The sequence below is a fragment of the Vicugna pacos genome, chromosome 4 (genome assembly GCF_048564905.1).
Source record: "Vicugna pacos chromosome 4, VicPac4, whole genome shotgun sequence".
Classification (NCBI taxonomy): Eukaryota; Metazoa; Chordata; class Mammalia; order Artiodactyla; family Camelidae; genus Vicugna; species Vicugna pacos.
This window is the reverse complement of record NC_132990.1, coordinates 64,021,855-64,046,594: the sequence shown is the minus strand read 5'-3', so window position 1 is coordinate 64,046,594 and position 24,740 is coordinate 64,021,855. Positions and strand designations below refer to the sequence as shown.

Below are 24,740 nucleotides of genomic sequence, written 5' to 3'. Positions count from 1 at the left end.
TAATCCTCCACTGTGCTCAGTGTGGAGCGTCTCGCAAAGCGCTTCCACATACATTATTTCATCCAATTTACTCCTCACGATTGGCCTGTAAAGTAGGCGTTGTTATCTGCATTTCACGCTTGAGGAAACTGAGGCTCTGACGGGTGAGATGATTGCGCAGGAGTTCGCCCCAGGGAACTCGGCAGAGCAGGGATTTGAACCCAGGCTGCTTTAATCACAAAGACTGTGTTCGTCCAACTGTACCACAGCAGCCTCAGAGAGCTCTTTAGATGTTGGCATCAGACCCAAGGGAACCGTTTGCTCTCCTTTTCTGTCTCTCTTATCCACAGTTCAAAGAACGGGGGAAGCTGAGACTCAGGGTTAGTCCCGCAGCTCAGGCAGGGGTGGAAGTACTCTCTTTTTTCACCGATGCCCCTCTGCACAACTGGTTTCTCTGTCTTAACTTAGGGGCAGTGTTATAAGGTAAAGCCAAAGCCCTAAAACGTCAGGGCTGGAAGAGGCCTCAGCAGTCATCTAGCCCGACCTGAGTTCCTCTGTATGTGTCAGTTATGATCAAATGGTAGAGACTGCCTGGAATGCTGCATTGACAGAGATTCTGGGTCAGGACCAGGCTCGGTGGGAAAGAACGCATCACTTAGCAATGCCTGTTGTGAGTGTGAGAGTGAGAGATGGTGACTCGTGTGTAAGGTGTTTACCATTCCCATCTGGGCTAGCTACTCACATTCTATGGATGGGAATGTTGAGGTCAGTTTATGTACTCCATTAGAACCTGCAGTTGCAAAGGAGGGCAATTTAATAACCAGCTAGAAGCATTATTTGGTCTTCCCTCTCCCGAAAACCTACAGCAAATTCAAAAACCCTAGTTGCCAAAGCCCCCGACATGCTCACGGATGGCAGAGCCAGTCACGGACAAAATGCGTATTTTCTTATTTTGGGGTGCATGTGCACACACACTCATGCACAAGTGCCTCATTTCCTGAAGCACCGGAGCCTGTCCCCATTGTCCTTCTAGTTAGGGGAAGCATTAAGAGATTGACACTCTTGTAAGCTAGTGACCTTGATTCTATCCAGACTGGGGCCAGACCACTTGTTCCCCTACCCCAGTCTCATTCCCAGGAAGGCCACACAGGGACTGAGGGAGCAGGATTTTAGATAGGACCCTTCTCTCCCATCTGTCTTGCACTAAGGATGTGGAATTTCCCCGGAGGTGAATGGGAGAACAAAATGGTCTGGAGGGAACAAAGATACACAGATGGGAGCTTTTGCCTCCCCAGGTCATTATTAGCAGGTGGAACCTTCCACTGGAGAGTAGCCTCACCCCCAGATTCACCCCACAGGGTGCTTCCCTCCCCATCTCACGTCTTCTCTTTGTCCCTCCTCACCGCCCCCGTCTTTCCACACCAGTGCTTCCAGTCTCTAGTGTATGCCAGGCCCTGTCTCAGGTGCCGAGGGGCAGGTTTGGGAGGAGGTTCCGGGGGAATTGTCGGAAAAACATCTGGACCTTGCAGGGTTGTTGTGAAGACGGTATGATGTCATGTGATGAATGGGCCCCACAGTAGGAGCTCAACACAGAGTCAGTCATTCGTGCCTGCTCCTTATGAGGTGCCCCTCTCAACAAATAACAACATACAGATCAAGCTTTGTGCAAGACGTCTGTCCCATTTGCCCATGTGTGACTTAGGGCTTTCTGAGCCTCAATTCCTTTACCTTTAAAATGGGCATAACAATGCTTGCCCTACAGCATTGTTATGATAATCAAGTGAAACAATGTTTGTCAAGTGATTATCACTGCACCTGACACAGAAGACATGCCCAGGAAATGCTATTCCAAGTATCCTTTGTTTCTGTGAGACACGATCAAGTCAGTGATGATGCTTATTATTATTAGTTTTCTAAAACAAAAAGCACACAGACACAGCTCTTCCCAGTTCTGAGTACAGCAGCCTAAGCCCTCTTCCTGCCAGACCTTCTAAAACCATGGCTATTCCTCCCAGGCTGATCTATCAGCTTGTGAATTTGAGTCCTGCCTGAACCTGGAGGTGGGGTTAGGGGGCAGGCTTACCAGGAAGCACAGCCTGGAGCCCAGCAGCGGAGCACAGGGGAGCATGGTCACACAGTGGTACGCTAAGTTTATACTGGCCGAGAAGAATGTGTAAGAGTGTGTGTGTGTGTGTGTGTGTGTGTGTGTGTGTGTGTGTGTGTGTGTGTGTGTTGGGGGAGGGGTGACAGAGGAGCGAGCAACAATGACTGACTTGTTTTCTGTTCCTTACTATGAACCAATTAACCACATGATCTCACACTGTCTTTGTAACATCCCAGTGAGGTCCAGGTAATTATCCCCATCTTCTAAATGAGAAAACTCATGTGCTCAAGGGCTCATGGCTTGGTACTAGGCAGAAGCAGGATTCCGTCCCAGGTCTGTCTGACTCCAAGGTCCACATGCCCTGCTGGCCCCCTGTAACCGCAGATGGCATGAGAACAGGATGGCAGGAGACACATACATGATCTCATTGAATCCTCAGTACAGCCCTGTTGTTGTCAAGCTGGTACCTTTACGCCTGGGAAGCAGACTCAGAGCCGGTAGGACATACAATCCAGAGACATACAGCTGGTAAAAGGCACTTTCTCTTGCTTTTCTCTTTCTTCCATCTTCTCTTGTTCCAGTCCTCTCACCACCTACATTTTGCTATTGTTTAACCACAGTGGGCACTCCAAAAAGAGGGTTCTCTCTGAGAGGCGGTTCTCTTCGTCCTGAAACAATTAGAAGTACTTGATCAGGAAGAGCGAGGGAAAGAGGCAGGCAGACCAGCATGGTTCCCGCCTTCATGATGTCGGCCTGCTGGCTCCAGAGCCTTGTTTCCTAGCAACACCTTGGCTCTGGGTCAGGGTGCAGGCTCTGAGGCGGGCCTTAGAGATGGATGTGACCATTGATCTGTTGGGTTGGAGCTTTGGCTGTCCTCATCTAACACACCAGCTCTAGACCCCAGGGTGCCTCGTTAGGGTCCCTGGGACCTGCACTTCTGTTCTCTCCCATCCCACAGGTGCCCAGGGATGTGGAAGGCTCCTTTTGGAGCTCTTGGCTCAAGAAGTCCCTGAGGTCTGGGACACCAGAATCATAGACATTTACAACTGGAGAAATCCTTCATTCAATAACTCTGTTAATACAGATGATGAATGGAATCCCATGGAGAATAAACAAGTTGCTCAAAGGGAATTATACATTAGTGGCAGGATTAGGACGCACACTAGCTCCCTATTCTCCCTTCCCTATCCAAGAAAGTGTGTTGAGAGGCCATTCAAGGAACCATGTGTCCAAAGGTATATCATTTTTGTTTGTAATATGCCATGATATAGGTTACATACCGCACAATCAAAGCTTTCTTGAGCCTTTTTGAGACTTCTCTTCTAGTGGTGACTTTGCACCAAGGCGAAATTTAGGTTGAATTTCCAGAAGGGAACACCAACTTTGAATTATTTTCCAGTTGAGAAGGTTCTCTAAGGAAAATGAAATCTGAGGGAACCACTCCCCAACCTTTCAACCACATCCCGCTTTTCTGTTGCAGCTGCCATCAGTGATTCAGGGAGGCAGCTGGTGGGAGGAGCAGGAGGTAGTGTAACCAGCTGGTGCTAAACATGACCCAAAGTGTTCATATACGTCAACACATGAGCTATGCTGACCCCCTGCCCTGGTTTTATCCAGCAGCAGTTTTAGTGCCTACTGTGTTTCAGGTACAGTGTCAGATGTTGTGTAAATTCAAAGTGGCTCTGTCTGGCCTTGGAGAGAGATAGGTAACAAGGAAACCAGAATGCAATATGTCAACGCTAAAAGGAGGAAACAGAAGGGAGTGTGGACACCTAACTCAAACTGTGTAGTAAATCAGGAAGGGTACCCAGAAGACCTGGAGGAGACAAGATTTAGGGGACATTGGTGGGTAGGGAGAGGGAAAATGTTTTAGGTAGCATAAAAGCAAGTACTAAAAAGAGAGGGATGGAGGCAGTGGTGAGATACACCTGGAAAGATAGATAGGCAGAAACATAATCCCAGTAGACTGTGTTAGGGATTTTTTTTCCTTTTACTAGGAGCATTTTAAAGCCATATAAAGGTTTTATGTGTTATGATTAGCACCTACATTTTAAAATTGGACTCTGGCTGGTGTGGGATTGGGCTTAACTTGGAATGGGAGGAAGTGTGGTAGACCGGATGCTAGATCAGCGTTAAGAAGATCAGTTCGGAAGTTGTAACAGTATTTCAGGAGGGAAATGATAGGAGCTTAAATTTTAGTAGTCATGAGGATGAAGAAGAGAATAAAGGGAAGTGAGCAATATTAAGCTGCTAATAGGATGAGAACTTCATGACTGAATGGTGGGAGGTGAGAGGTGCTCCCAAGGTCTCTGACGTGAGTGCCTGAGTGGATGCTGGTGTTCCTTAAATGCAGCAAAAGCAGAAGAGCAGGTATTGGAGAGCTGAGTTCAGTTTTGAATATGCCCAGTGTAAGGTTTCTAAGGGATATCTTCATTGACCACACCAGCCCACCACTGGTACACCAGTTGGCAATATAAAGTGGGCAACTGGATATATATCAGTCTGGTGATCAGAAGGAAGGTAAGATCTGAAAAATGCAGGTTTGAGACCTAGTTGCATGGGCAGTGGAAGTCATAGGGAAAAAACAAGTCTCCTAGCATAAAAGTAAAGTTCTCCTTTTGTAACTTGTTTCCTTAGGGAGCTCCTTTTCCCCTGCCACACCCAGTATTGTTGCCGGTGTTTTATTTAAAGAGGCTTTATCTTATTCAGATAGGCTGCCCAGTCTGCTCATTACTGTAAAATGTTATGGGACGTTAAGAATAGTCCTATTACGTGTTAAGTAGGGTGGAGTTACTATCCCCATGTCACTGAGGAGGAAAACGGGCCTATGTGGCAATGGTCACCAGAGCAGAAGGGAGGAAGATGTATTTGTAGAGTTCTTCCTTTATTATTTGCATCTTTCATTTAGCTAACTATTAAATAGCCTTTCTGGAGGGTCCAGGGTATTTGTGTCATTTGTACGTGCACCATGCGTTTCCTCATTGTCATCAGTGCAAGTTTTATTCTCCGAGATCCAGTCCCAGAGTCATGGATTAGGTGAGGAAATATGCATGCTCACTCCCTCCCCACTTGTTGAGTGTAATATTTTTAATTTAACTTTATTACTAACATTTTAACAGAATTATTCAATTTGTCAAACAAGCTTCAGATGTTTGGGCCTGAGAGGTTTAGAGAGTTATTATTTTTAAGTGTAAATATGAAATTTCATTTCACAAAAGCACATGGTTTTATTCATGTGGTTGCTCAGAAATTAAACTTATAAATTTTTAAATTTATCACATTATGAAGTTTTTAATATTTAACTCTAAACACTTGTTGTCACTCTGGAGTGGTGGGATGGACTCCCAGCCAATATTTGTTTCAGATGATGCTACACACACACACACACACACACACACACACGGTTTTAAAGGATTTGTCACTCATCATGCAGCTTTCTGGGGGAGAGAGAGTAGAGGCAGCTCTCAAACAGGACCAAAAATGGCTTGAGAGAGCAAGGGAAAGAGACTTGCTTGGCTTTTATGTAATGGCCAGTGGGATGGAGTGGGGTGGAGTGGGGTCCATGTGCTGGCTGGGGCTCGCATGGTTTGAACTTCCCTCTGGCACCAAAGGTGGGAGCACCTAGGCTTGCCCAGATGAGGGGCCAGTGGGGAAGGGGGCAGAAAGAGGGCTTGAAAGCTGTCAGAAGTCAGTCAAATATGGAGTCAGAATTTTTATTGCAGTTCACCCTGGATAATTGACTGGTGACTGAAATGTGCCATGTTTTATTTAATTGAACTTGAACTTGTTAAGTCACCCATTCTGGCACGCTACGAGGCCTGCAGTCTGAGGGTGGTAAGGGAAATGCAAGTTCCATTAAGTGCCTTGTACAGGAGCCCAGCATTGTATATTCTGAGACGTGAAAGGAGTGCTTTGGTCACTATCAATATTGTCTGGAGCTCTGAACAGAAGGATCATCTTAGTGAGGCCTTTTATTGTGGATTTACTATGTGTAGAGACATATGTGACCTTGATTTATATTTTGGGTATCTGTGAAACAAGAGATCCCCAGCATTCTTTACCCCAAAGAGGCAACCTTGGATAAGGAATTGTCACTACCATTGGCTAGACCAGATCAGCAGATCATTGGCAATGAACCAAGTCTGTAGAAGTGTGCAGATGGGGTTGACAGTGGGCCTGGACACCCAGTGCGAAGAGGACTGCATGAAATTTGGCCAGTTGTGCTGACTCCTGGGTCAGCATGATCAGGAACATCTTAGTTAAGGACTGAAAAGCAGCAAATTCCATATCATATGATTGTGGTGATGCCATCTATAAAGTATATGAAATCCCTTTGCTGGCCATTTGAGTTGATTCCAAGGTACTCCCCAGATAGTGAAGGGGTCTGGGAAAGGGAAGGGGTGGTCTTCTTCAGTACCACAGCATCTGGCAAAAGACTCTGGAGGGGGGGTGCCCCACCCCCTTTACAGATGGGATCTGCTGGAGCGCCAGGTTTGACTCTGTGATGGAGCAAGAAGGCCTCGGTGTTTGTGCTGAGTTCAGGGAGCTGTATCCGTGTACAAAGGCAGTGGGCAGCAGGGTATGGAGGGTCACAGCCTGTTTCCAGGAGAGCCCAGTGTGCAGCCCGATGTTGCACTGCAATGTAGTATAGCATGGGGATGGGGAGGGCTGTTTCTGTATCGGAGGTCCACGGGCAGATTAGGGTTACCACGTGTGGTCCAGAGCCTCCAGGAGGCATGGGAGGAGACTGCTGACGCCTTTACAGTGAGGGAGTCTCTGGGCTCACCAATTGGAGCACTCGCTGTATCGCTGTTTGGGTAGATTTTAGAGCCTTCTGTTGCCCAGGGTCCCAAAGATGGGCTGATTTGTGAGTAGTGGCAAAAATGGACTTACATAAAATTCGTAAATGAGAAATATGTTGTCTCTGGATCCAAAAAGACCTAAAAAGAGTTGGGCTTTTTTTGACATTATAGATGCTGATTTTGACAGTGTCTGGGATGCAGTGGTCCTCAGCTAAGTAACTTTCAGGAATTTAACCAAGGCAGCAGGACCTTGTACAACAGAGAGGGCAATGGCCCATCCCTTTTTGTGAGGTCTTCTGTGAATGTTTGTATGTCCTCAATGACTGTGTCCAATTAATCTCTTTGGAAGAGGATGTGATCAGTGTGATGTCAATCCTGTGCTCCTGGAGAAAGCAGTGTGATGTCAATCCTGTGCTATCTGTAAAGACTGTATGTGACGGCATGGTTACTGAGGTACCTTATGGGTAGCCAGCTAAAGGGGGATGGTGTTCCTTTGAAGTTGAAGGCAAACTGTGTGAGAGGCTGTTGAAATAGGCACTGAGCATGACATATTAACCAAGTTTGTGACTGCAAAGTATTTACTGGTTATTGATAGGATGGAATCTGTAATTTCAACCATTGGTTTGTATGCAACCCTTAATGGGCGGGGCCTCGGAATTAAGGTTGTGGTGATCCATCGTGAGGTTTCATTCAGTCTTTCCAGGTTTAAGAATAGGCTAAATTGGGCTGTTAAGTGATGAAGCACTGGGGATAACCACTTTTTTTCTAAGTAGGTCTTGTATATGGATTTTAAACCTCAAAGGCTCTGTTTAAACTGGGCCATATTAACTATTTTAACTAATGGGAGGAGACAAAGTCCATGTGGTTCCATTTTGATAAGCCAATTGTAAGTACCAAAACCTAATTCAATTTTAATTTATTAATCATTGGGTCAGAGCATCCATACATTTCAGTGTAATGAGTGTTATGCCTATGGGGAATTTTGGGCATCAGTTTTGATGATTAAAGTGAGGTATACCTATTTGTCTTCCTTACACATCCCAAAGTGTCCTCAGTAACTCCTCCTAAGAAACTCCTCTAAGGTACTTCCCTAAGGGGGTACCTTATTTAAATATAGGGGAATTCCCGCATGTAAATCTAATTTGAGCTCCACTATTGATTAAAGCCATGAAAGTTTGATAATTGGTGCATTTCAGCAGACATTAAAAGCTAATTCAGAACCTAGACTGTAGAAGTACCAAAACCAATTTGCAATCTTTGATCTTTTTTTGTTTTTTGTATAAATTCCTTCAGTAAGTTCTGGATTTCTAATTGGGTCAAATTGTGGACCTCTGTTTCAGTTTTTTGTTTGTTTCCTCCTCCTGTATTCACGTGCTGGGACTGAACCCAGGACCTCGTGCATGCTAAGCACTGAGCTATTCCCCACCCCTGAGGATGGTGGGTTTTGAAAGCTGTCAGCATCAAACATCAGAAAGGGAGTAGGGCTGTAATACAAAGTTATACTGAGATTACAAAACTCATTTGGCTTAAGCTTTTGAGGGTGAGCAATGTGAGGTTATTTCAGGATTTTCAAAAGGCAGAACGATTATTTCTGAGACAATGTCATCAGGGATTCCCAATAAGGAGTATATTAGAATTTGGGATGGGGGTGGTGCGTGTACTTTCAAACTATACCTTCTTCTTCTATGTTGGCTTCCCTCAAATCTCTAAGGAGATTCTGCTCCATACCCTACCACCTCCATAAGAATGAAGTGCCTGTGAGCCATGGTTACTGATAGGAGTAAATGACATGATTTAAGGCAGGAAAAAAAAGAGAACCAATATTGCATTATTACTTGAAGGGTCATGGACAGATGGATCACTTTCGACCTTTGAATTTCTTTAATGCCCCCTCACTCCCGTGGTTTGAATTTCCTGCTGGTATCAACTTCTCACTCTTCCTTCCAATGTTGTACCACGTTTATGCAGCTACCCTGCAGCAACCAAGTTATCTCAACTAGCAGTCTTTTCTTAAACACCTGGCACTCCATTTCTTTCTGGCACTATTTACCTTATTCGGTATATTTGTGTTATTTTTCACATCCCTTATCTCTCCATTCAGACCACATGCTACCTGACCGTAGGATTCATGACTGATTCAACTTTGCACTCATTACTCATATAATTGCTACCAGTAATAAAAAACAGTAGATGCCATATATGTCTAATGAGTAAGTGAATGAATAAATGAATGAATGAAATCTAAATCTTAATATTCTGTGAAAATATACAGTGGCACTGTAGTTACAGCCAGGTAAACTGAGTAAATCACCATAAGTAAATCCTGGTTTTATTTTTATAGGAAAGATACATATTTGACTTGACAATCGCACAAACTCTTCATGTGTTCACTCAGGATTTCAGTGAGTTACTAAATAATTTTCCTTTGAGGGAAATAAACATTTAATTTTCCTCACCAGTTTCATATAATCCTTCTGTCACAAAAATGAGGGTAACCTTCAGATACATTTAATTTACTGTAATATTAAAATATTTACCACTTCGTAAAGTTTATGGACTGTCTGAAAGTCTGCTAAGTGTTTTACATCCATCATTCCTTCAGACCAAAGCAGCAAACACAATCATTTTATTACTAATGAGGAAACTGAGGCTGAGAGGCTAAATGACTCAGTGGTCACTGAACTAACAAGTGGGGAACCAGGACTGAACTGAGGCCTCCCCATGCTTACAAAGACCAAGTTTTAACTTCAAATATGTTACATTACCTCTACCTACCAATGAGACTTATGGCTTATTTTAAATTTTGTAATTATTTGAGTTAATGACTGTTGGCCTGAAGTAAAAATCCCTTTATGCTAGCCATATACAGGAATAGTTAAAAATGCATGTTTCTGTGTTTATATATATATATATATATATATAGCTAATAAAATTTATATATAATATATAATTACATGTTACTTATTATATATATAATTATCTATTAACATGCTATTAATAATTATAATCTATCAATAATATATTAACATATAAGATTATATAATTAATAATCATATGTAATTATTAATAACCTGTTAAAAGATAATTATCTATATATAAATAATATATAAATCTTGACTCCATTTAATTTCTCAAAAACAATCAAGATGCATCCTAATTAATCAAACAATTATCCTTTAGGTTTTATATGCAGCTTTTCTAGCGGGATACACTGCTGTGTAAGAGTTTTGCCTCTACCCCTCCAGCAGTACCATTCTTCTTCCAATAGGCTTTTTAATTAAGAAGCTGAGCAGTGTAGTTGAATTGCCAGTGCAGGTTTGAAATACCCCCCCTTATTAACTTGAAAAATTTGCATCAGTTCAGCATGAGGGGAAGGAGCCCTTTGCCCCCTACAGTGAAGTCACATTTTCTGAATTAGGTACTTTTACAGATACTCCATTAATATCTTTTCATTCTCACAACAGCCCTTTAAAACATAAACTGTCATTTCCTCTTACCAGGTGAGGGAGTGGTAGCTCAACAGAGTGGCAGTAGCTAGTGAGTGACCCACGATCATAAGAGTTGGGATAGAGTCATCAACTGGACCAAGGTGGGGCCGATTACCAAGTGCAGGTTCCTTCTGCTACTCCATTGCAGGCACAATAAAATTATAGCAAGAATTATGCAGAAGCATTGGGAGAAAACTCAACCACAATCTAGGTGGTTAAAAAAATAATTAAAACCATAGAGCTAGGAGGGATTTTAGTGCTGATCTGGTCCAGCCTTCCTGGTTTACAGATAGGGAAGCTGATGCAGAGGCACGGTGATCATCTGAGGCCACACAGCTAGTGAAGAGGCAGACTGTGATTCAGACCCAGGTCAAGTCCAGTGACCTTCCCAGTAGAATATACTGCCAGTCCTGGAACTTACCTTGCCGACTTCAGACTTGGGGTACCGTGAATATTAATGCCATGGACAGGATATAGCCATGGGTCTGGCATGAAGTCTTTCGCTAAACAGCCTCCTATCTTACCACTGCCCTGCTTCTAAAATGCATCCAGGGATCTGCTGTTCCATAGCTGTAATTTGTTTTGCGATTCTTTGAGGAGCTGCCCATCCTGAGTGCAAATCAGCAGCCTGGTCAGGTACAAGTAGAGCACTGTGTTTCACACTAGGCTCTGCCTTCCATTTCCCTCCTACAGAGCTGGGTAACACTTCACTTTTAAGAGGCCATTAATTAGCACTAGATTAAAAGTACAACTACTCAAGCTTTACTTGCCTTACCCATAGGAACACTCTGAGACTCAAGCCAAGTTTTTCCTGCCAACTGGAATAATGGAGTGCCTCTCTGTGGACTATCTCAGGCTGGAGTGTACACTGGGACTGACCCTCCCAGTCAGTCAGACGGTGCCTATTCCTGGCCTTTGAGGAAATCCAGGGCAATGCAACCCAAGATTTCAAATACTTCAGACAGGAAAGGCTGTGAAACAACTTATGAAAAAGTAGAAATTCATATCATATATCATTATTTTTTTCTTTTCTGAACACCTGGCAAAGGGCCTGGCCCACGGAAAGTACTTAATAAATATTGAATGAATCATTGCTCCAAAATCTTCAGTTCTATATAATTGCTCATAATGATAAAAGACAGGAGGGACTTAACCAACTTACGTCAGTGGTCTGCCTTTAATTTTTTATATACCTTATAAAAGACCTTGTCTGAAAATACTTTTTAGCTAATGTAAGGGTGTTGTGTTGGGAAGATTCAGGTTACTGGAGGGCCTACCATCACCATTAAGTAATGTAAATAACAGCCAATTAAGTAACTGAGGGCTCAATACAGGCACCTTGCTATGTGCTCACAGGTAGAGATTAATGTTAACCATCAATAAAGCTCCAGTATATGGGCAAATGATTGCAACACAGTAATTTATACAATAATAGAAACATAAAACAGGTACAGTGATGGTAAAAAGGATCTGGTGGCCAGATTTATTTAGAGACTTGTGGCTAGGGGCAGGAATGCCTAGAAAGATTTGGGTTGGCAAATAGGAATCTGTAAAATAGGAAACAGGGCAGGTAATACTTGGAATGGTTGGACAACCTAACCCCACTCTTTTGAACAACTCAATCAAAGAAGGTAACAGCTATCACTTCCTGAGTATGCCAAGAACTGTAGCAGGTATTTTAATATATTATCTCACACCTCACATCCAATTCTGGAGGCAGGGATCATTTTCATCACTTTTCAGAAGAAGAAGGGTTAAATGACTTTGACTTGCCCATGACCACAAGGCTAATAAGTTGGAACTGGAAGATAAGCAATGCTGAAGTTGAGTGGTTTTCAGAAAGTGTTCTGTGGATTCACGAGAATTTTGCAACCGTACACAGGAGGTAAGGCGAGGGGATAAAGCCAGGCCCACAGCCTGCTTCAGCCACAGCAGCTGCTCTTTGATCTACTGTACAGATAGATTTGCATGTAAGACTGTTTGAATAAGGGTATTGCTGCTCAGAAAGATAAAACCACCACCACCAAAAAACACAAAAACACTGCTGTAAGTGAGCAAATGCGTTTCTTGGGGGCTGTACTCTGCAATTTAGTCCACATGGTAAATAATTGAAAAATTGCCTGTACTAAGCACAGCCTAAAATATTTACATCAAAGAAACAAAAACATTCAGACCACACTTATCTTCATTTTGAGCCAGCATGAGGGCCAAGGCACAAGCGCCGTTCAGAGATGAGGTAGACCTAAATGCCGAATGCCAACGGTGACAGCATTTCCTTCCAAAAGCACGGGCAGCTAGAAGACGCCTGGCACTGTTTATGTCAAGCCAGCCCACAATATTATATCCATTTCTCTGCTGCAAACCTGGTGCCAGAGACCTCAGCCAGCGTTACTGCCTCTGCAAGTCCCCCACTGACAGCAAAGATAGATCTCCTGCTGCCAAGTGCTACCACAGATAAAGTGGCTCTAATAACCAGTGGAGTCACTTGTGATGCACTTTTAATTGGATCTCTCAATTATATAATCTTTGAAAATCGGATGCAATTTCATAATCAGAACATGGGGCTTCCTCCAGGTGAAAAGCACAAGACAAACTAGTTCGACATCCTTTCAATTAGCTCCTTTCCTATCCCTTGGCAGCTATCACAACAGAAGCCAAAAAAGTAACACTACCAAAAAAAAATTTTTTTGTTTTGAGTAGCTTGGCTTAGCAGATTTTGCTTCTGTGAAAGCAAGGTAATAGTTCTTTGGCTTGTCATCAAATCAGCCCTGCACCCAACGAGCAAGATACGCTGCTTAGTAAACCACAAAGCCTGAAGAACCTTGTCACAAATTCCCTCACCTGCTTCTGGTCCTTCTAAAAGCACAAGATTTCCTCCTTTTCTGAACTTTAATTATAAGAATAAAAGAGAGGGTGGTGGCTTGGTTTAAAACAGGGTGTTGGTGACTATAGACCTTAAGGGCTGATTCTGTACACATGTATGTGGGAACAAGGTATGGATTATCTTTACAGAAGGGTGCTTTTTGCTGAAATTTGACCTAGGTAGATTCTGACTGCTCTCAAAGAATGCAGCATCAGATACCAAAGCAAAGCAGCAAGGTACAACTTACCCTGTCTTCCCCTCCCGAATGCTGTATTTAATCAAAAGACGTGAACACCAGTAATTAATGAAGAAACAATTATCAATTGTTTAATGCTTGATAGAGGAATGGAAATAAATCCTCAAACCAAATATTATGCATACCTTGAGGAACATACAGAGTAAGGACCCAACAGTTTTGTTTTAGTAATGAAAATGAGATGTGTCCACCACTCTGCTCTGCTGGCCCTGGCCTGAGCTGTGCAGTTCCTCAGACCACTCCTTGCACAGGTCAGGGGAGAGAGGTAATATGAAAAATGATGAGCTCTAGAGACTACCCAAGGGTGTTTGCTGACTATATTAGCATATATTTTTGTTTATTTCCATCTTCCTATGCTTTGGCATAATTTCAATTCATACGCTCCTTTAAAAGGTGAGCAATTTCCAAGCTAAAAATCTTCCAGCCACCAAGGGTCAACCCATTCTCTGTCACATCTGCAGTTAGAGACCAATCCAAGATGGCACAAACCCACAGAGCCAAGAGGTACTGCTTCCCAAAGGGACTATGTATCTCCCTTGGTGGCAATGAAATGGTCTTTCACACTGGTAAAGGTGGTCAGACCTGAGACCTCATGCCACAGGGAGATAGTGTCTGAACTGCCACTGAAAGGTGAAGCAGATCCCACTGGAGCATGCACACTAAATGCAGCAAAGTTCAAGAGGAAGTGAGACAGATGGGGCACATTATAATGGGAAGGAAATAATGGACCAGGGTGATCAAAGTCAAAAGAGTTAAATCAACAAGGATTCAACACAAGGGCACATTTCAAATCCAGGGGCAAAAAGGCTCTCTACTGAAGCCTTGGAAGTGCCTAAGTTCTAAGTAAACTTCAGCTAACCTCATATCATGTGCCCTATTTGGGGCAATGCATCTGTTAAAGCTCTAAACTTAGGGAGGTAAATAATGCAAATAAAAAAAACCACTGAAAGATAGAGCTTCTAAACTTCTAGGACTAGCCAGCAGGAATCAGGACACGGGCCAAATCTACTCTATAGAACCACCAGCAACCAAGGAATAAGGGAAGTTGGCTGGGGAGCAGAAGAAACTGGTATTTCTCAGCCCCTAAGGGGTAGAGTATCTTCTCAGATGGTAGCTGTAAATCTTAATGCAATGATCCCAACAGTCCAAGACCAGCAGCTGCCCCTTAGGAGTGAGAGCAATGCCCACTGGACAGGTGAGCCCCTCTCGAATAAGGACACTAAAGCCCCCACCCTTAGGGAAGTGAAGAATTTCCTTGCGACTGCTGTCAGCCACGATGAGATCACCACGAGCATCCACACACATGCCAGCAATGCAGCGGAAATCCTCGTTCTCTGAGAAGAAGTGGCTAATCTGGCGACCCAGCTGCCCATCAGGGCCCACGGAGCCAATGGAGAAGCCACCCTCCAAGTGGTGCTCATTCTGCCGATTCTCCAGATTGAGGCCCAAGCCCTGGGTGAAGTAGACGGTGCCCTCAGCATCACAGGTGACAAACTTGGGCCGCACAGCACTGCAGAGGCAGCTGTATTTGACCACCCCTGCTCCTCGGTCAACAGTGAAGCACCAGAGCTTCCCACCTTCCACATCAGTTACCACGAACTGGCCAGATGGGAGGGCTGTGATGCCCCAGGGTTTGCTCAGCTGGCTCCTGTGACAGGCCACGCAGTGGCCATCCAAGGTGTACACCTTGAGGGAGTTGTCATAGCTGTCAGTCACACCAATCAGCCCGTGGCAGTTCATGGCCACTGAGAGCGGAGTGAGATTGGGCAGATCAGCCCCCAGGAAGCTCAGCACAAAGCTGTCAATGCCGCTGGGGCTGCGGCGGATCTCCTTCAAAAAACCTTTGCGGGTGAAGACTTGTATACGGTAGTTGCCACGGTCAGCAACCAGCACCTCGCCTTGACTGGTCACGTAGAGGCTGACCGGAAGGTTGAACATGCCTGGCGTGCTGCCTTTGGCCCCCATCTTCTTGAGAAAGAGGCACTGCTGGATACTGGCAGCTGTCTCAGAACCCCGCTGCTTAGCAGGCGAGGCCCTCGGGCTGGCAGCCACCTCCTCGGGGCTCATGTCCATCTCTCTAAATGTGACAGAGGTAGAGGCAGCAGTGGCTGCAGCCTCCACGGCCCAGGAGTCTTCCATGTTGACTGTCCGGGGCTTCTTAACGGCCTGCCCGATTTGGAGGGGGCCGACATGGCCGACCTTCAGGAGCTCCACGTCCTGCAGGGTCAGCTCCCGGGGCAGGCTGGCCGTGAGCTCTGGCTCCTCCTCGTCGGCCGTCTCTTCCAGTAGCGCCACATCCGCCTGCTTGATCTTGGCCAGGAAGTAGTCGCAGCGAGACACAGCCTGCACCTCGGCAATATTAAGCAGGTAACTCTGCTCCTCCACCACCTGACTATTGGACTTCTCCACCTCAGCCAAAGAGCCGGTGAAGAACTTCCGAGAGCGAGCCAGCTCTTCCTGCACCCTGCGCTCCTCGTGCCCGTACTCCTGGAGCACTGCTTTGTACCGAGCCTGGAGGTCCTTGGAGACGCCTTCCAAGGCTACCTTCCGCCGCTGCAGCTCCCCCATGAGCTCCCGCAGGCGGGCCAGCTTCTCGCCGAAGTCCCGACGCCGCTCCTCAGCTGCCTCCTTGACGGGGAGCGTACAGTGGCCGGGAGGCTGGTGGTCCGCCTCCCGGCAGGGCTCACACAACACGACGCCACAGCTCCGGCAGAACTGCCGGGGCAGCCGCCGCCCGCAGGACCGGCACATGAGCAGCCCCACAGCCTCGCTGAGCCCGGCCGTGTCGATGATCTTCAGCACTGTCAGGTTGTCTGTCAGCTGGGTCAGGCTGGTTATGCGGGTAATCTTGCTGCAAAAGGGACAGCGGACACCATTGATGCTACTGGCCAGCAGCTTCTCCAGGCACTGGCGGCAGATGGTGTGGCCACAGTGCAGAAGCTTGGGCCGCAGCTGCTCCTCCGTGAAGGACTCCATGCAGATGGGGCATTCCAGCACCTCCCGGAGGGCGTCCAGGTTCAGGTGCGAGGCTGCTGCTGCAGCCATTGCTCTTCCTCTGAAGGGGCCTGCTAGCACAGCCTGGAACAGAGCAGCTCAGTATTCATGCTCCAGGGGGTCAAGTCCTGCTAAAGATAAAAAGAAGCCATTATTCCACTGACTCTATGAGTTAATTCACTCAAGAAACATTTAGAGAACAGCTACTCATTCCATCACTGACTTGTTTAACAAGTATTTATTAACGTCTACTCTACTAGGTGATGGTGAAACACAGGAAAAAAAAGTATTGCTTAAATGGGTGAGAATTCATGTTCTGGAGTCTCTTACTCTTAGTTGTGTGACCTTAAGGAAGTAACTTAAACTTCGCAAAACTCAGTTTCCCTATCACTCATCTATAAAGTTGAAATAATAATGATGTCTACTTTATATGTTCTTTGGAAGGGTTAAATAATATGATGCACTTAGTATAGCACCTCACAAGCAGTATGCCAGATAAATGTTAGTGATTATTTTTACATTTTTTTGAAGTTTACAACTCATAATTTATATTAGGAGAAAAATTAAGTACAGGAAAGGATTATACACAAGGTTCTGCAGGAGCCCAGTGGATGGAGTAACAGAGTCTGCCTAGAGGAACTGGGGAGGGCTTCCCAGAAGCAACTACACTCCAGAGATCTGTTGAAGGAACAAGGCAGTGAGAGATAAAGGCATTTTAAGCAAAGATCACTGGGTGAGCAAAAGCATGAAGACTTTTTTTAAAATTGTGTTATATAGAGTCTATCATGTCATGTTTAGGGGTCCTAGGAATCATACAGAGAAATAGAAAATTAAAGTTGTTTAGCTTTAGGTGATCAGCAAAACATTAGGTCAGAAAATAACATGAATTTTTCATTCATCTGTTCTGTTTACTTACCTACCATCTAGGACTAGGCATCATGTATTGTACTAGATAGATACTAAGGTTTTCAGAACACAAATCTTGCCCTTCAAATGCTCAGACTTCAGGAGAGGAAACAAGACATGTGGGTAAGCAATAATCAAGGCATAAAATAGAATCACAAATGAGATAAAAGCTAAGTTCGATGGAGGGTCAAAGGGATTCACTCTAACTTGAAGGGAACCAGTTTTCTGAGGGGAGATAGCATTTGATAGGGTCCTGGAAGGACGCACACATGTGTGCAGATAGGGGAGAGGGGGCACTAGGCAAAGGGCATGGTCTTAACGAAGGCTAGAAAGCAAGGGAAAGGACAAGAGCTTCAGTGTATTAGAAACAGCCTCTCTGGGTTTGTTTCCTCTTCTGTAAAAAGAGAATACTGCCATTACAGGTCAATTGCAAGGATTAAATGGGATCCTATATGTAGTGTATAAAATGCTACAATTTGGCTCAATACCAAAAGTCTTAAATAAAATTTAGTTCTTTTCTCTCATCCTTGGGTTAAAATTGTGGGAGAACATGGGCATTAGAGTAACTGATCTGGAAAGGTAAATTGGGGAGTGATTATAAGAAGGCTTCAGAGCCAAAATGAGACCTTTGAACTTCATTCTGATGGGCACAGAGAAGCAGCGCAGGGTTTGGAGCGGTGAACTGAAATGATCAAAGCTTGAATGGAGTGGGGGAAAAGAGAAACTAGTTTGGAAGATATGCAAAACTGTCTAGTGGAGGTTATGGGGAACCTGAACTAGGAGCAGATGATGGAAATGGAAAGAAGATGCACCTGAGCAATATGCCATTAGTACGATCCCTGAGAGTTGTTAGCTGAGTGGATTAGGTGGGGAAGTGGTAGAGCTAAGACAGTCAAAGATTCAAGCCCTGATGACTGACGATCTAAAAAATAGTAGGGTCTTATCAGGGCAGTTTATTTTTGGCTGGAAACACCCTTTCCTACAAGCAGTACATACCATGAATACTCCCACCCTCCTCGATCCACATATGCCCATGAAGTTGAACCACAGAGATCTCAGTGCTCTGCAGCCGTCTGTCAATGTCAATGTATACCTCAAATCAGAACGAATAAATCTAGCAAGGTGAGGCACATGGATACATTCAGCCCTTCTTAAACGCAAATCCTACTGCTGCACCTGTGCAGTCTTGTGATCTGCAGATGGTCAACCATCAAGGAGGAGGAGGAGGAGGAGGGCAAATTGTCTTGGTTCTAAGGACAATGCAGCAAGCTAAGGAAAGCTTTGCAAATGTCATCTACTCTTTCTCCACCCATATACAAGAAGGGGGGTCAGTGCAGGCACACATATTACAAATTTCCCTCAGATTTAGCTTTGCATCACAGTCTGACAAATATTCAGTAACAGACACGCACAATTTATCAAAGTCAATCCAATCTCCCTGAAATCCCACTTCCCTTCCTGGAAAGGAAAGAGTATACATCTAGTGCCTATTATACGCTAGATACCATGCTAGATGCTTCATACACTTTATCTTCTTCAGCCTTCATAATGACCCTATGATGTAGGTACTATTGTTATTACACCATTTTACAGATGAGGAAGGTAAGGCTCAGAAAAACTGACTCGAGGTCACACAGCTCAGACACAATGGGACTGTGCAGTAAAGTTATCTTTAACTTTGTTTAACCCAACATTACTTCAAGCTTTTTTTCTTTTTTTTTAACCATCATATAACATTTATTAATAGTTATCTCTAGACCATACTCTGGGAAATGCTGCCTTATAGCATAGAATTTTCTCCATAGTTAAGGAAGAATAATAATAATGAGATTTAGCTGCTATAGAGTGGGTTAGATTGATCTACTAGCTGAGTGACCCACTCCCACATACCAGCCTTACAACCTATTATGACTCAAATCCATGCCTCAACAAAATAACACATTACCACGTATCATGAACTCAAAAGGTCTCATGTGAATATCCAAAGCTATGAATGCTGAATTCTTAAATATCATGAGTCCGGGTGCAATCGTATAGAAATAGTGATGGAAACCTTAACTCTGGATCCATGCAAACCTCCTCAGTTCTAAACCAATAGCTTCAGTCCTCTCTTCCATCATCTGGGACAACAGACTGAGGGCAACATTCGATATTTGGATCCAGAGCATGTTACCTTACAATGCACAGGGACATCTGTTCTTCTCAGAACTGGCACTGCAGCTCATCTAATTAAACAAGCCTGCCAACTTGTAAAAATACCAGCAAATGCTTTCTCCAGTTTTCTGGAATATCATACCACCCCTCCTTCAATAAAAAAAGCTTCCTGCCTCCCTGTTTAAGCCACCCACTTCTAAGCCCACGTTCATCCCCCAAATGGTCTCAGCTGTCTGCAGCTTCACTAGGCTCTGAGGCAGAAGACAATGTGAAGGACTCCTTTCCTAAAGCTGCCACGCTTTGCCAGGGAGACACGAGTTCCCATCCCTAAAGCATCAGGCATGGAGGTAGCCTCGGACCTGGAAAAAGCCTGAACCATGTCTCCTGTTTGTACGACACGGGAACACCGCTTTCAGCAGGATCCTAGTCTGATATGCAGCTATGTGGCAGACGGAACCCCTCTGCTCCAGAAGGATACACCTGGTCATTAGTGTTAATACCAAGGATTCAGATGGATAGTCAATTTGAACTCAGTTTCCCTGAAAAGACAGATGAGTGTGTGGAAGTCTTACCATTCCAAGTCTTTACGTTAGCTGCCCATTTTCTGCCAAGTATAAAATATAAACTAAATCAAAATGAACCCCCAACATGTTATTTACATCTTCGGCTGCCTCTGGATACTTGGACGTATTTCCTATTGTGCCCTTTGTACTGTCAACTCTTGACCCCTCACTTCATCTCACCCCGCCACCAATTCCTTTGATCTCATGATAGCGCACACCCCACGCTGATACTAGCCCAGCTCTGATTCAGATCCAAATGAGAATCTACCCTTTAAGCTGCATTTGCTCCAGCTGCCCTAAGACTCACGAAAATTCTGTGGTCATACCCTAGCCTGATCTAGCTGCCTCTGGCACCACCAGGCTTTCTCCAATCCATGATATAAATAAACGAGGGTAGCAGAACAAAAACAAACAACAACAACAACAACAAACACGTACAAAAACCCAGTGAACCTTGAGGTCAGAAAGAACTGAGATCAAATCCGCATGTCATTTCCAAGTTGTGAGACAGTGGGCAAGTTATTCAGCCTCACTAAACCTGCTTCCTTACTTATAAAAAAAGGTTACTGTGATAACTATAGATAATGAATATAAAGTGCTTAGCCTGAAAAGTGGTCAGTATGCAATAAAAAACTGCTATTTGTCATAATTTTAGTGACAGTCAGGAAGAGTATTAACAATGTAACAACTAGTACTCATATAGCAAAGCATTCAGTTTACAAAGTACATTTTGAGAGGATGAAGAATCCTTCCTTTCATAGCCTATAAAGGCACCTAAAGATTAATAAAGACTTGTCAGCGTCGAAGGAATCTGATTGAGGACACCAGATACCCATGTTAGAAACTGATGGGCAAATGCATTTACAACTTCTCTTGCCCGGAAAATACCAAGCGAGGCATACAGTTAACTCTGCAATAAATAACAGTTTTCCACAGCAATAGCAGGTGCAGCAGCAGTGGTGGCCACCACCCAGCCAGTGAGAAGGAATGAACAGGCACTTTTCAAAGATATCAGGTAATAATGTTTCTAAAATTAAAATTCTGAGCCTTCTCTGGGGATTGTTTTACCTGATCTCAGAATCAAAGGATTAGAGATGACCTAAGGTTTCAAATCTCTATAAAATGCGTGAATCCACACCATGGATAGTTAGTTGTCTAGCTGTCTCTGTTCCCTATGACCAAAACTGGAGGGCTTTAAGCAATTAATTAAGCAGATCTTTTTTGAGTACCTACTATGAGTCCAGCCCTGTGAAAACACTGGAGATATAATTTTGAGCAGTAACAGACAAGAACAGAGCTCCTCAGGTAAAAACTAGAACACATGTAAAAGAGAACCTACATTTCCTTTCACAAGACATAAAAATCCATCGTGCTGTTGATAGTGTGCACGGACAGTGATGCACTTCCAGGGCCCCATAGACTTCTGACTACCAACCACTCTCCAGACATGAGTGTATGAGCTCTTAACTATTGGAAAAGCCTTTCTACTAGAACTAGTATAATATAACTTATGAGTCAGACAGATCTGGGCTCAAATCCCTGTTGTGCCACTTGCTATGGAGCCTTGGGTAAATCATTTAACCTATTTGTTTTCTCATCTGTAAAATGTAGAATAGCACCTAGATTGTTGGCAGGATCACTGGCAGGATTAACTGAGATAATGCACATAATAAGCACTCAATAAATGGTAGCTATTCATGTTTGTAATAGATTGAAGCTGATGAGGGCAAGTACTTGTCCAAGATCACCTAGTAAATTAGCAGCAGAGGAAGGATTCTGGACTTCAAGCCTCTGATTCCTGGGCTGATTCAGTTCTCACTACATATTTTGCTTAGGGGTGTGTGTGGATATTCCAGCTCAGTCTCTGGCCTTCTGATGTAGCCCTGCTATGTTTCTGAACTGGTCTCAGCAATGCTGTAGCTAGTCCTGGAGCTGACAGAGCAAATGCTGTTATTCTGTCCCAAGGGAAAGAAGCCCACAAGGGATCATTCAGAACAGGAGTTCCTTTCCAGAATACGGGCGCCTTCAGCCTCAGTCCCTGCTATGAAGGGTTTTTTCAAGCCAATGGCCCCCTTACCTCACCCTTTAGTCTCTTGTCTCTTCATCCTGCCTGCTAACTTCAAGCTCCTCCCCTTATCTACCCACTGATTCTGGTCTAAGAGCAAATCAAGAACAAAGTCCGGGGCTACATCCTACCTAATTAGATAGATTTATTCCCTCTAGAGTTCAATTTGATATTCGGTGATACTCACTGGGCAATTCTTTTATTAGAGGGGAACGGGTTGAGATAAAGACTAAAAAGCCCCCAGCAAGGAAAAAAGCGAAGAAAGAGGGCCTATACAGGGTTACAGAGACTGGAATATGAACCTAGTGTTGCCATCTCTAGCTATGGAATCTTAGACAAGTTTCCTTATGTGTAACACTGGATATAGAATAGGGCTGTTAGGAAAACTGAGTAAGAAAACTGACATGAAAATTAAAAATTACTAAGTTTTGAGCACATACTCTGCACTAGACACGAAGCACTCTGATTTACTTCACTGAGTTTTTACAGTAATCTATGATGTAGGTCTTGTTATTAACCCCATCTTTCAGATGAAGAGCCAAGCACAAGGAGGTTAAGTAATTCACTCAAGATCACACAGTCGGGAAGAGATAGAGCCAAGATCTGAATCCAGAATATCTGACTGTAGAGCAGAGCTCCCCAGCTTTGGCACTATTGATATTTTGGGCGATACTTCTTTGCTGTGGGGGCTGTCCACTGTAGGATGGCATCACTGTAGGATGTGTAACAGAGTCCCTGGTGTCCACCTACCAAAGGCCAGTAGTACCCCAAACCGCAAATGTGACAACCAAAAATGTCTCCAGACATTGCCAAATGTCCTCTGGGGGACAAAACCACTGCCAGTTAGGAACCATTTCTTTAGAACTTGGCACAGGACTAAATGCTCAGTACATCAGAGTTCCCCTTTTCTTGTCTCTCTCCCAGCCCAACACCTCGTTCACAGAGCCACTGTAATGGACCTTATGTTGGATTAATTCAATGTGCTTACATAACTGATGAGGAAAATAAGGCCTGAGATCATGTTCCTCTCATCCCCTGCAGGTGTCACATACTATCTGTCACCACAGCTTGGAGGGACAGGCAAAGGGGAGCCTGGGCAGATGACCTTGAATAGTTTCCTGCTTTATGATTCCATTGATCACTCTCTTCTCCCCCACACCTACCACTTTCAGCCGGCCAGGGGTTCAGAGTGGAGTGAGTGGCAGTACCAGGGCTGTTCATGATCAGGGATCTCTGGTTAACAAGTGAGGGAGATTCTGCCCCTCACAGGGAAAGTTAGTCTCCTTCAGGAGTCCTGATCTCCACCACTTTATTGCTGAATCTCTGAATTCTGCTAAACTTCATACACTCATACAGTTTCATGCATTACTTCTAGGTCCTTGGGTCCCCAGAACTCCCTTTGCTTCCCGTGCAGACATCAGGAAAATTCCTTTAGCAGTCCAAGACACCAATCCAGGACTCTATTCAGAGTTTCTTAATTCTACAGCCCAATTAGTACACCTCCACCCACCATTCAACCCTTCCTGAATCCCATTCCCAACTCTCTTACAATACAAAATTACAGCCTTTTGAGATCTACGTTGCGACCCTCGCCAATTCTTCACTCATGTGCCCTGAATCCCTCTGACATAGATCCTTTAATCTCTGTTTCCAAATCTCTGCAGCCTTCAGCACTGCATCACAGTTTAACACCCCAAACCCACACCTCACATCTGTGCCCTCCCTCAATCTGAGCCCCCACCTCCTGCATTCCACCAGGAACCCTGCCACTTTCAAATCTTGCTCCTTCCTCTTTTACCCACCCATATCATGTGTTGCTTCATACCAGAGCTAATGTTTCTTCTTTTTGCTAATGAGACACTGCTTCCCCCAAAAACTCAGTTTCCCCAGATTCCACTCGGGAAAACGCTTCCTCCTAAGTAATTAGGATGGCCCCGACCCTGCTCTCTGATGTTAGCTCTTACCCCCTCCTCCCAAAGCCTACATTCCCTCAAATCTCCTAAGATTCTGCACCCCAAATCGCATCAGGGCTCGCAAATCCCTTCCTATTTCCGAGATTCTGCACCCCTGATCCTCCAGGGCCTTCAGATGATCCCCTCCCATCTCCCAGATGCTGCATCCGTCTGTCCTCAGGGTCCCCACATTACCTCATACCTCCCGAGATGCTGCACCGCGAATCTTCTCACAGCCCCTCGCTCCCCTCCCCCGGTGCATCTCCTCCGAGCTCCTCAGTCCCCTCGAATCCCTCCCGAGCCTGCCCCTCACAGCCCCACCCCCACCCCGGTCCTGCCCCTCAGATCCGGTCCCCAGACCCTGCCATTCTGGCGTGGACCGGCCGCCGCACGCCGGCACAGTCGCCCGCCCCGCGGCTCAGCCACCGCCCGCGACTCCGGCCGCGGCCCCTCGTCCCCCACCCTCCATCCCGCCCCCTACCTGATCGCCCGCGGCTCCGACGCGTCCACCGCTGCCAGCCCACCCGCCTGCCGCCCTCTGCGCACGCGCCAACGCGCGCCCCTTGGCTGGCGCCAATTCGCAGAACCGCCTGTCCATCAGTGCGCCCCGCCCC

General features: G+C 45.0%; 2 protein-coding genes across 7 annotated transcripts in view; one reads left to right on the top strand and one right to left on the bottom strand.

The window, feature by feature from the left end:
* ASTN2 (astrotactin 2) overlaps positions 1-24,740 on the top strand; it is an 801,670-nt gene that overhangs the window by 591,439 nt on the left and 185,491 nt on the right. The gene's annotated exons all lie outside the window — the stretch shown is intronic.
* Positions 13,538-24,670, bottom strand: TRIM32 (tripartite motif containing 32). 3 transcript variants are annotated; one of them, XM_006211377.4, is made up of 2 exons: positions 24,608-24,670; positions 13,538-16,614 (listed from the first exon to the last, which is right to left on the bottom strand). In XM_006211377.4, the coding sequence occupies exon 2, from the start codon at positions 16,535-16,537 to the stop codon at positions 14,576-14,578; it is 1,962 nt and encodes a 653-aa protein (XP_006211439.1). In that variant the 5' UTR covers positions 16,538-16,614; positions 24,608-24,670; the 3' UTR covers positions 13,538-14,575. The 3 variants fall into 3 exon arrangements, with proteins under 3 accessions (XP_006211439.1, XP_006211438.1, XP_015100851.1); XM_006211376.4 differs by having other exon boundaries at positions 13,538-16,617; positions 24,608-24,669; XM_015245365.3 differs by lacking the exon at positions 24,608-24,670 and adding an exon at positions 24,322-24,398 and having other exon boundaries at positions 13,538-16,617.

Coding starts and splice junctions, on each gene's coding strand:
- TRIM32 (XM_006211377.4), bottom strand. CDS start 16,537: ATGGCTGCAGCAGCAGCCTCGCACCTGAACCTGGACGCCCTCCGGGAG.